Genomic DNA, 12,148 nt, shown 5'->3' with positions numbered 1-12,148 from the left:
ACACCTTTCACATCTATCGTTGTCAGACAACTTGAACTTATATTTCTTGGCTGGAGTGTAATACATTCGTTGCAGGAACCTATAATGAATAATCTTAAGTCTGCAGCCAGCTGATATGTTCGCCGTAATCCCACAACAGTATCTCCACTGGGCATCAGACACCTCCTGTACCATATCCTCGCCCCATCTCACACGAGCTGAACACTCAACCCCTTGTTTCAGTGCCCTGATATCCCCATACAATCTAGATACCAAGTGCTTTCCCTCCTGTAGCCCTAGCATGCAATGCAGCGGGAGAAATTCTCTGGCTCTTGAGGAAAGTCCGGTAGGACTTCTCTCATCCCCTGTCTCAGTCGTGCATAATAGAAGATATCGAGCGGTGTGGGATGGATATCTTTAAAGAATGAGTCCCTAGTTCGAAACTGCCCCTTCAGGAACAAGTCACCCCAAGTAGCAACCTTGAGGCGCTGGCACAGTACTCAGAACCCCTTTTCCTGTAATAGCACCATTTTGGGATGATAAGTTAGAGGCATCCGTGCCAAATATAACAACTGTAATTGGAACATCTTCGCTATTCTTTTCCAAGCAATCTGCGTATCCATGCTTTAGTTTTTTATTTCATATGTGAAACACTTTACAGTTTGCTCTGACTAAATACAACCACAATGTGCAGGATGCATCATGTGGTGGTCAGCGTGTTGACAGAATGTACTGGTGTGTGGTGATATTGTAGGCCTGTGCACGAATATGAAGTCCTCACCCTGACTCACCACTTTTTGTGTGCTCCTGTGCAGTGTTTCCTTCTGCAACAAAAACGGCATAATTTAGAGAAATTGAAAACACCTCCCAAGACTTGAAATAACATTCACTGCTCCTGCCATAAAAAGCTGAATCTACATCTCTGAGTTGGCAGAAGTCAGAACTGGTATCGCAAATAGTGTAAAAGATCTCTGAATCACCATTTCTTCAATTGGCAAATATGAAATACTTGCCTTATTGCAGGCGCTCTTTTGCCCTGGAAGATGTGATTTTAATTTATTCGGTCTACTCCCACTGCTTGTTGGCTCTTATTTATCTTCATTGTATATACTGTGTTTAACATTTTGAATTAGTGGGTGTTTGTGTGCACACAGCTTAGCATTTGTTGGGGCATTAGTGGTTCGGAGGGCCAAAATGTGGAAATATGGATCTCTTCCCTAAAATGTAATGTTATCATGTAAGAAAGGATGCAGGACTATCCATCAAAGACACATTTTGAACATTTGAGATGAGGCATTAAAATGTTCCAGCTTTTGGTGGTGATTTGCTTTTGGAAAACTCTTCAGTTATGTGCTTGTCACACCTGCATTAGAGTCTATATCCCACCTTTCACCCTTACGTTATGTTTCATTACATTCAAATATCAGCAATTCAGCAATTACTTGGTCTCTTAGAACTTTCAATGTGGTTGTGGGTTTGCCCATGAAAGACCTTATGTGGGTAGGAGAAGTTAGGGTTTCTGCAAACCAGCACTGGTTTAGTTGTGTGACCCTACAGAATTTCAAAGTAAGCAGCCAAGTATTATTTTGAATGTCTATCATTGTACAGGCTGTGGTTGAGCTCCGCAACCAGCAAATGGCACGATTATTGAACAGATCTGTGGCAAACTTATGGCAGGTATTTATATAGCTTCAATTAGCCCGGGAAATTCTAAAGGTCTTCCTAAAGAGGACTGTTGGTATGGTTGTGGTGGTTATTAAGAAGGATGAATTTCAAAAGATAATTAACTTAATCTTCTAGATCAGAAATTACTTTTCATCAAAAATCTGTGTAATGCATATATAATTGCAACCACAAAAAAGGCAGTCACTCACAAGTCATATTCATTCAACAATCTATCTCTTGAAATGGTGAGTGTTAGAAATGTAGTTTTTGGTTGGGTAGGGTATGCACCAAAGCCAGGCAGAACCCACCACACTCGTCGGGGTAAGGGAGTTACACACCCAGGATAACCCCTGCTCACCCCTTGGTAGCTTGGCAGAGCAGTAAGGCTTCTCACAGAGGCAATGTGTAAGGTATTTGCACAACACACTCATACCAGTAACACAAAAAATACACCACAAAATAGACTCCATACAGTATTATATAAAAATAGGTTTCTGTATTGCATATACAAATAGACCACCATCACATAAACCAATAATTACTTTGCCAATTGGACAATTGTCAAAACATCACAGTAAGTGCAATAAGATAAAGATAATATGTTGCACACATCATGAAAAACACCATCACTGCACATACAAATGCAAATCCTGAAAAAATATTTGTTATCCTGAACAAGCAAGACAAAAACGACATACCATAACATCAGGGCGTGAAACACAGCAGTGAGGTTAGGGATTGAAAACACATGAATCACCATATATCATTGTAGTACCTAAATCACCCAGTATCCCCATATTAAACACAGCATGTAGCCCAGATGCACTCCAATTAGGTGCTATACAGTAACTAAGGAACCAGCGAAGGGCTCTGAGGCACCTGCAAGGCTATCGCAGTGAATATGGTAATTTTTAATCTCTCTTTTGAATGCGGGATCACAACATCAAGTACATCTACCTGTGTAGTAGTACAGCCTAAACCAACACGGGCATTGCAGTAATATCGCCTACATGAGTAGAGGCATTGCAAGAGCATTACGCGACCAAGGCTATCCATGGTATCAGCCCACAGCCAAAAAAATGTAGGGCCTAGGACAATGGTGCTCATATTAAACTTCTTACAGTAAATCAGGCCGAACCAGGGAGCTCTGTCGAGGCTTCTCCCATAAACCCTGTGAAGGAAAACAAAATGCCCCCCAAACTGGAAAAAGTGCAGGACCACAATGTTGGCACCGCTTGGGTACGGCTCCAGCGATGAAAGTCAGGTAGGGGATATGTGGGTTGCCACAGAAAAAGTTGTTCACAAAGAAAGTGGAGTGCCCCAATAGCATTGGTACTTTAAGAAGCAAACATGCAGGCCCTCCCTTTAAGGGAATTACTGTAATATCTCTCAACTGACATAACCCGGAGGTCTCCGCTGCAGGGAGACCTTTTTGCGTCCTAATTAGGACCCAAAATTAAACAAGTAAATCTTCCCTGGACTGCTTTCTGGGTGGGGAAGAGTGTTAGCCGCCCGGGTCCGTCAGCAGTACAAACACAGGCTCCACTGGCACAGCGCTCACCATGTGCTGGGGCAGAGAGACCTGGAGTGCTTACCACGTGCTAGTCTTCAACCCCAAAAGGGCAGGAGAATAAAGTGCTCACCATGTGCTTGAATTCCAACAGGGGTAGTAGTGCGGCGCTCATCACTTGTTGGTTACCATATTGAAGAAAAGCACTCCAGCACAGCTCCTACACTAATCCACACTGCTGACTGACTCACAGACCATAAGAGTCCCAGGGCAGTGGTGTGCTGATGCAACTTTTGATGACCCTGGAGTTGCAGCCAATCAGGGGGCATCTGTGTGCCCTTGGAGATCACTGGGGGCACCCAAGCAGGAATGCAGGCATCCGGCCAGCACACAGAACTAGGGTGGAGAGTGCAGAGTGGCAGTCCCTTCTGCAACTGAGCACACAGCAAGCTACCGGCCAATACAGCAAATCAGTTAGTAAAGTTGCAGTTTTTCCTGATAGCACAGCAGTTCCACCTGGCAAGGTGCAGCATGTAGATTCAACAGCGTCAGGTTACAAGTCCCATTCAGTGTCTACAATCATGGGGTCAGAGCCCCTGCACCCATACTCAAAATATCTTTGATGTGGAGGTAATTTCAAAAGCAATCTTAGAAGTGCACAACACCCCCATTCGATCCCAGCCCTGGCTCCAGACATCAGTAGGGGTAAACAAGCCCTTTGTGTGCAGGCAGGGCCCAGCCTATACAAATTTAAGTGTGCCTCACATCCCTCTCTCCCAGCCCAGGAAGACCGTTCAGTATGCAGATGAAAGCAGATGCAACCCTGTTACACTCAACACTTCCTGTGTGATGGCTGTCTGGAAAGTATGCACAAAGCATAGCTCTCACTATGCGCTAGACGTGGATTGGAGTCATACGCATGTAGAAATGACCACATTCTAAAAGTGGAATTTCTAAAAAAGTAATGAAAGGTCCACCTACACCAATAAGCAGGATTTAGCACCACTTTCCCAAACATGCCAAACATGGCAACACTCCTCGTTTTAGATCAGAAATTACCACATACATTCATATAAGTGAATTCCCAATGCTAACGTATGAGAGGAGCAGCACTCACTGTAGTGAAAAAAGAAATAGGGTGTTTGTCACTACCAGGACATGCCACACAATATATGCACATATCCTATCTTTTACCTACACAGCACTCTTCCCATAGGGGTACCTAGAGGCTGCCTTAGGGGTGCCCTATATGTAGTAAAAGGTGAGTTTAAGGTTTTGCAAGTAAATTCAAAGGCCAAGTCAACGTGGCAGTAAACTGTGCATGCAGGCACTGCAGTGGGAGCCCTGAGACAGGGCTGGAAGCCTACTTCTATGGGTGGCACAAACAGCGCTGCAGGCCCACTAGTAGCATTCACACAATTTACAGGCCCTGGGTATATGGGATACCACTGTACAAGGGACTTACAGGTAAATTAAATATGCCAAACGGGTGTTAGCCAGTCCTATCAAGATTAAAGGCGAGAGCACATGCACTTTAGCACGGATTAGCAGTGGCAAAGCGCTCAGAGTCCTAACGCCATCAAAAACAGTCAGAAAAAAACACAGGAGGAAGGCAGAACGTTTGAGGATAACCCTACAAAAAGGGCCAGGTTCAACAGTGAGAATGGAAAACTCCCCTATAAATGCTGTCAAAACTGTCTCAGAACCGTGCACACATAACAAAACCCTTTATGACACCATGCCACAAGTGTAAAAAGTTAGAGACAACCGATGTTTCCCTGTATTTTTCCTAATGGCCTATTAACACCGCACTCGTTACAATTATTAATGCTAAATATGTACTAGACAGTGGCCTTTACTTCTAAGGGGCAGGGGGTAGTATTTTTTCCATATCTATTGTTCAAGAAACGAGTGGAACTTTTGAATTGTTGGTTGAGGCCATTAGGAAAAGTACACCCCAAACCGTTTAGCATGCCAATGCTTGTTTCCTATGCTGCAGTGAGCAATCATTTACGTGAGACTTAAACTTCATTCGTAAATTAAACTTATTTTCATATTTGTGTTTAAGCACAACAATAAACAGTTGCCAAAAGTATATTTTTGTTAACAGACCTTCTTGGAGCGGTGGTATTTTCACAATGTTGTATGCAAATGACAAATGTTTTCCGAAGCAGTTGCCGATGTTGTAAACAGTGCCATCACTTTCGATGTGAGGATGGGCTGTTACTCCATTGATTGAAACATAGTTGCAAAGATCCACCTAGAAAATAAAAGAAGTGAATTTATGAGTGATACATTGTGCAAAAGCCATTACAAGGTAGACATTTATTTGGGTTTTGTTATTCTTCGCTTGTGAATTGTACTCCTTCTAATTTCTGGGCTGTACCAATAACATGTCGCAAAATTGTAAATGTCGTAGGCACAAATATTGCAAGCTTAAAAAGTATGCTAACACTGAGAACAGGTCCAAAGTCAAGAGTTTTAGCAAATTTTGAGTGGCACACCTTTAAGAAATAATTCCACAGCAATTGTTAACAATGAGTAAAGTGAAAAAAATGTTTAACTGAAACAATATAATATATTGGATATGATTTATTAAACGCAGATGATGATTCTGACTTACAAGAAAAATATTATTGCCAATGCAAGGAAATAAATCTTTTTCATATGTTTCTTACATATATCCAATAGATATTTTTACCACTGCAGAGATACAGTCTGCTGGAAAGACCCAACCAAGAATGTTCTGGTAACGGACATGTGCTTTCATTTCCAAAACTACCATAACATCACAGTGGCAAGACAATTATATGCTTGTGGATCACCTGCACAACTATACATATACGGGCAGCGGATGTTAAGGGTATACTTGTTCACTGTGTTTGAAACATAGAAAATATGATTTTAGATTGCAAATTTCCCCAGCAACCCTACACCAGAAGCCAAGACATTACCAGACTGGAAATAAACTTCAAAAGACAAGAAACCCAGAAAAGTCATCTCCATCCATGGTCCCAGTGTATGGAACAATATTCCCATCAATAGTAGAATTACCTCAGTAATATCATTTGTTGTATGAGATGTAGAGAGACATTCAAATTGTAAATTTCTGCTGAAAAATGCTATGAAAAGCAAATTTGCAGATAAAGGCAATCTGTGCTGATAAGTGTGGTGCTAATTTTGGAGTCATCCTGCAATAGTCATGAGTCTTATAATGGAAGCAATGGAAAATAAACCTAGTCTCCAAATTCCAGCATTCCAAACATACCTATGTCTGAATTGACAATACAGAACCTTGACCGAAAATGCACACGATCACTATTGGAAACTAACATCAACAATCTGATCACATAATAAACCATATCCAATCTCTCGACTAGTGCTAAAGATTTCTCTGCAATTACCTCCATCACGATGTAAGATAGTTCAACCTTTTGATAGAACAGAAATAAAGGGAATTCCCGCAGTCGCATGCAGGTTCCCCTCACCCAACACCTATACCTAAAGTTGAGCACTCCTAGTTCAGATGCAGCCTTCAAAATTGCAGATATGCAGCCAAACACAGGATTGCAATAGCAGATATGATGCATTCTAATACCCTATTCCAAACAGGAACATGGCTTGCAGATACGTCCCATCTTGTTCTCAACCTCCTGGTGCCCTCAGGGTATGCAGTCAGCTGCCTACACAGTTAGGAAAGTTAGGTGGAGGCATCACAATCATTCATAGATCCTATATAAAATGCAAAAGCTTGAAAACAAACAATATTCATCCTCCCCACGCCTGTCAGTCAAAGTACAAACATTAAATGCCAAACCAACAATTTTCCACATTATCTATCTGCCCCCAATAGAAATTGTTCTCTCCGTAGAACAGGTGATAGAAAGTAGATGTGAAAGAATCAATTCAACTAGAAAAATAATCTTTGTAGGTGACTTTAAAATGCATTGGGGTGGGGAAAGGGGTGTCAAGCGTCAAGGCAATTGCACAAGCATCTTTCTTTCTACAAAACAATGATGTAAATCAATTTTGCATGTCACTCTCCCATGAATAGAAAGCTGTTATAGAACTCATAATATTGAAACAGGCTGTGTAGAGAGTCCGACCTCTATACCAGTAAACTCGTCGGACCTCTACATTATATCATTTATAGTATGTTGTACCAAGGTTTCAACTTTCCGGCAAATTAAAAAATAAATATCTGGGTAAGTGACTTTAAAGACAGCAACCTGGCTGTCCTTGGAACCCAGATTTCATTCTCACACAGGACCCCACTGGCCTGATGCAAATTCCATCCTAGAAAACTAAACTACAAGTCAATCATGGTAGAGGTTGCTGATTGCCTGGCTCTACTGAATCCTAGTGGTTTTCTGAAGAACCACTGAAGGAGAGGATATTGCTGAGAGCGTCAGACAGAATTTTGGCATCCAAAACCCTCTCAATAGAAGCTGGAATGTATTTAATTGAGATGGAAGCCCTAGAAAAAAGTATCCTAAATGAAAAGAAACCTTTCTCAGGAGAAAGAGCAACAAAGTTAAAAATCACACCTGGAAACTGGCAGTGTAAATAAAAAAAAATCCACAATCCCAGTTGACTCCTGCTATATCCGACTCACAAGAGAAACGTGAGAAACGCTCACTTTCCTTCAATGCGAAAACAGAGAACATGGAGCTATCACTGTTCATCAATAATATGGGCTCACTCAGAATACCTAATTTGTATATCCATTACAAGGTGGTCTTCCTTCAAACAGACCACAACCTGATAAACACAGTCTAAAAGATGAAGCCCTCCTCTTATTTTACAGACTCTACACCATTGAAAGTTGTAAAAGGCATAAGTACATGTTTCGCTCTATAACTAATTAATGCAATCAATACTTTGTTGTTGCATGGGATAGTGGCCAGCGCCCAGTTAGGTATCTATGCTGCTAAAAATAAAACAGGGGCAGACATGGAGGATCTTAAATTCCTTCTAGTATCAAATCTCCCCCTCATATTAAACTTTATTGGATGATGATTAGCACAGAAACTAAAGACCCGAATGGAAGCAAACGTGCTTCTCGATAATCTAAAGGCGGGATTCAGATCCTTGTGCAGCAATGAAATGGCAATGATGCACATAGTGAATGATGCACTCTGCCTATGAGACAAACTAGATCATGTCAGTTCATTTTCTTGAACTTTAGGCAACATTTGAAAGTTCCTGAAAATTCTGAACGATCGTATGGGTATCTTGGAACAGTTTTGAACTGGTTTTACTCCTATCTGGATAATCGCTCTCAGCAAATAAAGCTGCCACACTCTCTTTCCATTCCCTCACCCCCTTGCCAAAAAGTTCCACAGGGTTCCATTTGCTAGCCAGTGCTCTTCAGTCTTTTCCTGGAACCCCTCAACTCGCTATGGAAACAATTGAAAGGAAAATGCTACTTACCACAGTATGCATCTGTTATTCGCATGTAGAGCTGTAGATTCACATGCTGTATATAGCTCGCCATCTAGTGTTTGGTCCGAATGTTTGCACTTTGTTTTTGTTTGAAGAAGTCTTTCCAGTCACAAGGTAGGTGACTCCCCCTTTCGGTGATAGTGCACATGGGCATCGGCTCCATTGTCAGATTGTTTTGCCGTAGAGGGTGATGGTGAAGTTAGTAAGAGTAGTAAAGAGAGATGTCTATGTAGATTGTATCTAAGTAAGATAGCTCTGCAACAGGTACAGGTATCCGGATAGGCGGATGGGCGCATGGGAATCTACAGCTCTAAATGCCAAGAACAGATGCATACTGTCGTAAGTAGCATTTTCCGTTTGAGGGATGTGAGCTGTAGATCACATGCTCTGCATAGACTATATAGCAATAACTCCCAGAGCGGTGGCTAACGTGTAGCTGTTGCAGCTGTCTGAAATAGTGTACGTAAAACTGCTTGGCCCACACTAGCTTACTGTCTAACTAACACATCTACACAATAGTGTTTTGTAAATGTGTGTGGTGTAGACCATGTTGCAGCTTTGCAGATGTCATCTATGGGTATATTTCCTAAAAATGCCATAGACGCCGCGAGTTTGCGAGTGGAGTGCGTGCAAGGGGGAATTGTCAATGTGCGTTTTGCTTTAAGGTAGCATGTTTGAATGCATTTGACTATCCACCGTGCAATACCTGATTTTGATATAGGTTTGCCTTTATGTGGAGGAGCAAAAGCAACAGAGAGTTGCTTGGTCTTACGGAAAGGTTTTGTCCTTTCAATGTAGTATAGTAATGCTCTTTTCACATGTAGGGTGTGAAGAGAACATTTCTGCCACAGAATCATCTGGTTGAGGGGAGAACACAGCAACTCAACAGATCTGTTGAAATGAAAGGCAGAAATTACTTTAGGTAGGAATTTGGGGTTAGTCCTAAGAACCACTTTGTTTTGGTGTGTTTGTAAAAATGGTTCTTCTATGGTTAGTGCCTGAAGCTCACCGACTCTCCTCAGAGATGTGATGGCTATGAGGAAAGCTACCTTCCAAGTAAGAAATTGTAGTTCACACCTGTGCAATGGCTCAAAAGGTGAACCCATGAGTCTGATAAGGACGATGTTGAGGTTCCATACTGGAGCAAGTGGAAGTTTTGGGGGAATGACTCTTTTAAGTCCTTCCATAAATGCTTTATTAGCAGGTACTCTAAAAAGAGACAGATGATATCTGTTCTGCAGATATGCAGCTATTGCAGCAAGATGTAAGCGTATGGATGTGGACGCTAAATTAGAACGCTGTAGATCTAACAGATAGCAAATGATTTTTTGGACTGAATTGAACAGCGGATTGATTTGATTGTTACTACAGTATATCACAAACCGCTTCAATTGTGCTGCAAAGCATGCTCTTGCAGTAGGGTGTCGAGCCTCTTTGATGACATTCATGCAGTCTGGAGGTAGACTGAGATAGCCGAAATCTAAGATTTCAGATGCCAGATCACAAGGTTGAGATGACTGGGATCTGAATGCCTTATCCCTCCACGATTCTAAGTGAGGAGATTGGGATTAAGGTGTAACTTTTGATTGTGAACCAGGATTGATGGGCCCATGTGGGGGCAACTGGGATTAGTGTCAGGGACTACTGTCTGAGCTTCTGAACCACTAATGGAATGAGTGGGAGAGGCGGAAAAGCGTAAGCAAATATCCCTGTTCATCCATAGTGCATTGCCCTTGGACAATGGGTGTGGATACCTGGATGCACAGTTTTGGCATTTTGCTTTTAGATGTGTGGAGAACAGATCTATCTCTGGGGAGCCCCACATTTGAAAGAATGAGAACAGAACCTGAGGGTGGAGTTCCCATTAGTGGATCTGACAACTGATCAGATCTGCAATCTAGTTGTTTACTCCTAGAAGTTGTTCTGCAACAAGATACATTTTGTGGGTTATGGCCCATTTCCAGATGTTCTGAGCTAATTGTGACAGCTGGAGAGAGTGTTTCCCCCCCTTGTTTTTGTATGTAGTACATTGCTGTCATGTTGTCTGTGCAAATTAGGACAGTTTTTTCTACTAGATGAAGTTGAAACGCTTTGAGCACTAGACAAATTGCTAGCAGCTCGAGATGGTTTATGTGGAGTTGCTTTTGTTGCAGAGTCCACATGCCCTGAATGGTATGCTTTTATAGATGAGCTCCCCAACCAGTGAGCGATGCGTCTGCTGTTAGCACTATCTGTGGAAGTGGCTTGATGAAGGGCTGCCCGGCTGAAAGGTTTCATGTATTACACCATTACACAGAGTGATGGGTGCGGCCGTCCACCAACACTAGATCTGATATGAACACCCTGAGCCTGGTTCCACTGACGTGCTAAGCACTCCTGGAGGGGGCGCATTTGGAGTCTTGCGTAAGGAACGATTACAATGCAAGACGCCATCATTCCTAGCAATTGCATGAACATTTGAGCGGGTAATGAGTGTTGGGGCTGAAACGGAGAGATTAGAGTCAGCATGTTGTGGATTCTGACTGGGTTGGGACACGCAAGAGCTTTCCGAGTGTCTGTTGTGGCTCCTAGATATACTTGTATGTTGGACGATTGGAGATGAGACTTGGTGAAATTTACAGTGAACCCAAGGTCATGAAGCAGTTGCACTGTTTTTCTAGTATGCGTAGGCAGCTTTGCTGCGAGCTGGCTTTTATGAGCCAGTCATCTAGGTAAGGGAAGACTTAGATGTGCTGTCTCCTTAGATGAGCAGTGACTACTGCCAGGCATTTTGTGAAAACCCTGGGTGTGGTAGTTACTCCGAATGGGAGAACCTTGAATTGATAATGTTGGCTGTCTACCACAAACCTGAGGTATTTGCAGTGAGTAGAATGAATGGGAATATGGAAATAGGCGTCCTTGCAGTCCAGAGTGGACAGAAAGTCGCCTTGCTGAAAGAGTGGGAGCACTTGTTGGAGTGTGACCATGTGAATGTGGTGCAACTGAATGTATAGATTTAGTTCTCTGAGGTCTAGTATAGGCCTGAGAGAGCCATCCTTTTTGAGAATTAACAAGTAATTAGGGAATTAAGGAGTATACCCCAGTCCCCTGGTATTGTAATGGGGCTGGCTCTACAGCGTGTTTTTCCAACAGAGAGAGAACCTCTTGCCTTAGAAGGGCAAGATGCTCTTGTGACATTGCATGTTATCTTGGAAGAATATTTGGGGGAGTGTCTGTAAGCTCCAGGAGGTAACCATATTGGATAATTTGTAGTACCCACTTGCCTGAGGTGATTAAATTCCAGACAGGTAGGAATTGAGAGAGACGTCCCCCGACAGGAGTGGAATGATCGGTGGGTTACGGAAGGAAGTCATGTTTTTTGTGGGGGAAGTGCCTGTGGAGTTGCCTCTACATCTTCCCTTGTCGTTGTTTCCTCTAAAACCTCCTCTGAAATAACCTCTTGATGAGAGGGATTGGTTATTTCCCTTGTAAGAGCAGGAGGGATTTTCGATGGATACATTTTTGGAAACACCCCTGTAAAAGGAGCGGCAAACGGAACCCCTATTGGTA

At 42.5% G+C, this 12,148-nt stretch overlaps 1 protein-coding gene across 1 annotated transcript in view; it reads right to left on the bottom strand.

Moving 5' to 3' along the window:
• The window catches only part of RPE65 (retinoid isomerohydrolase RPE65), a 148,786-nt gene that overhangs the window by 91,116 nt on the left and 45,522 nt on the right, over positions 1 to 12,148 (bottom strand). The window contains exon 5 of the mRNA XM_078673423.1: positions 5,267 to 5,414. Within this exon, the coding sequence (XP_078529549.1) occupies positions 5,267 to 5,414 (148 nt within the window). The remainder of the gene's footprint in view (positions 1 to 5,266; positions 5,415 to 12,148) is intronic.

Source organism: Lissotriton helveticus, chromosome 1_2 (assembly GCF_964261635.1).
Source record: "Lissotriton helveticus chromosome 1_2, aLisHel1.1, whole genome shotgun sequence".
NCBI classification, from domain to species: Eukaryota; Metazoa; Chordata; class Amphibia; order Caudata; family Salamandridae; genus Lissotriton; species Lissotriton helveticus.
Note: the sequence above shows the minus strand (reverse complement) of the source record. Positions and strands in the feature narration are given on the sequence as shown.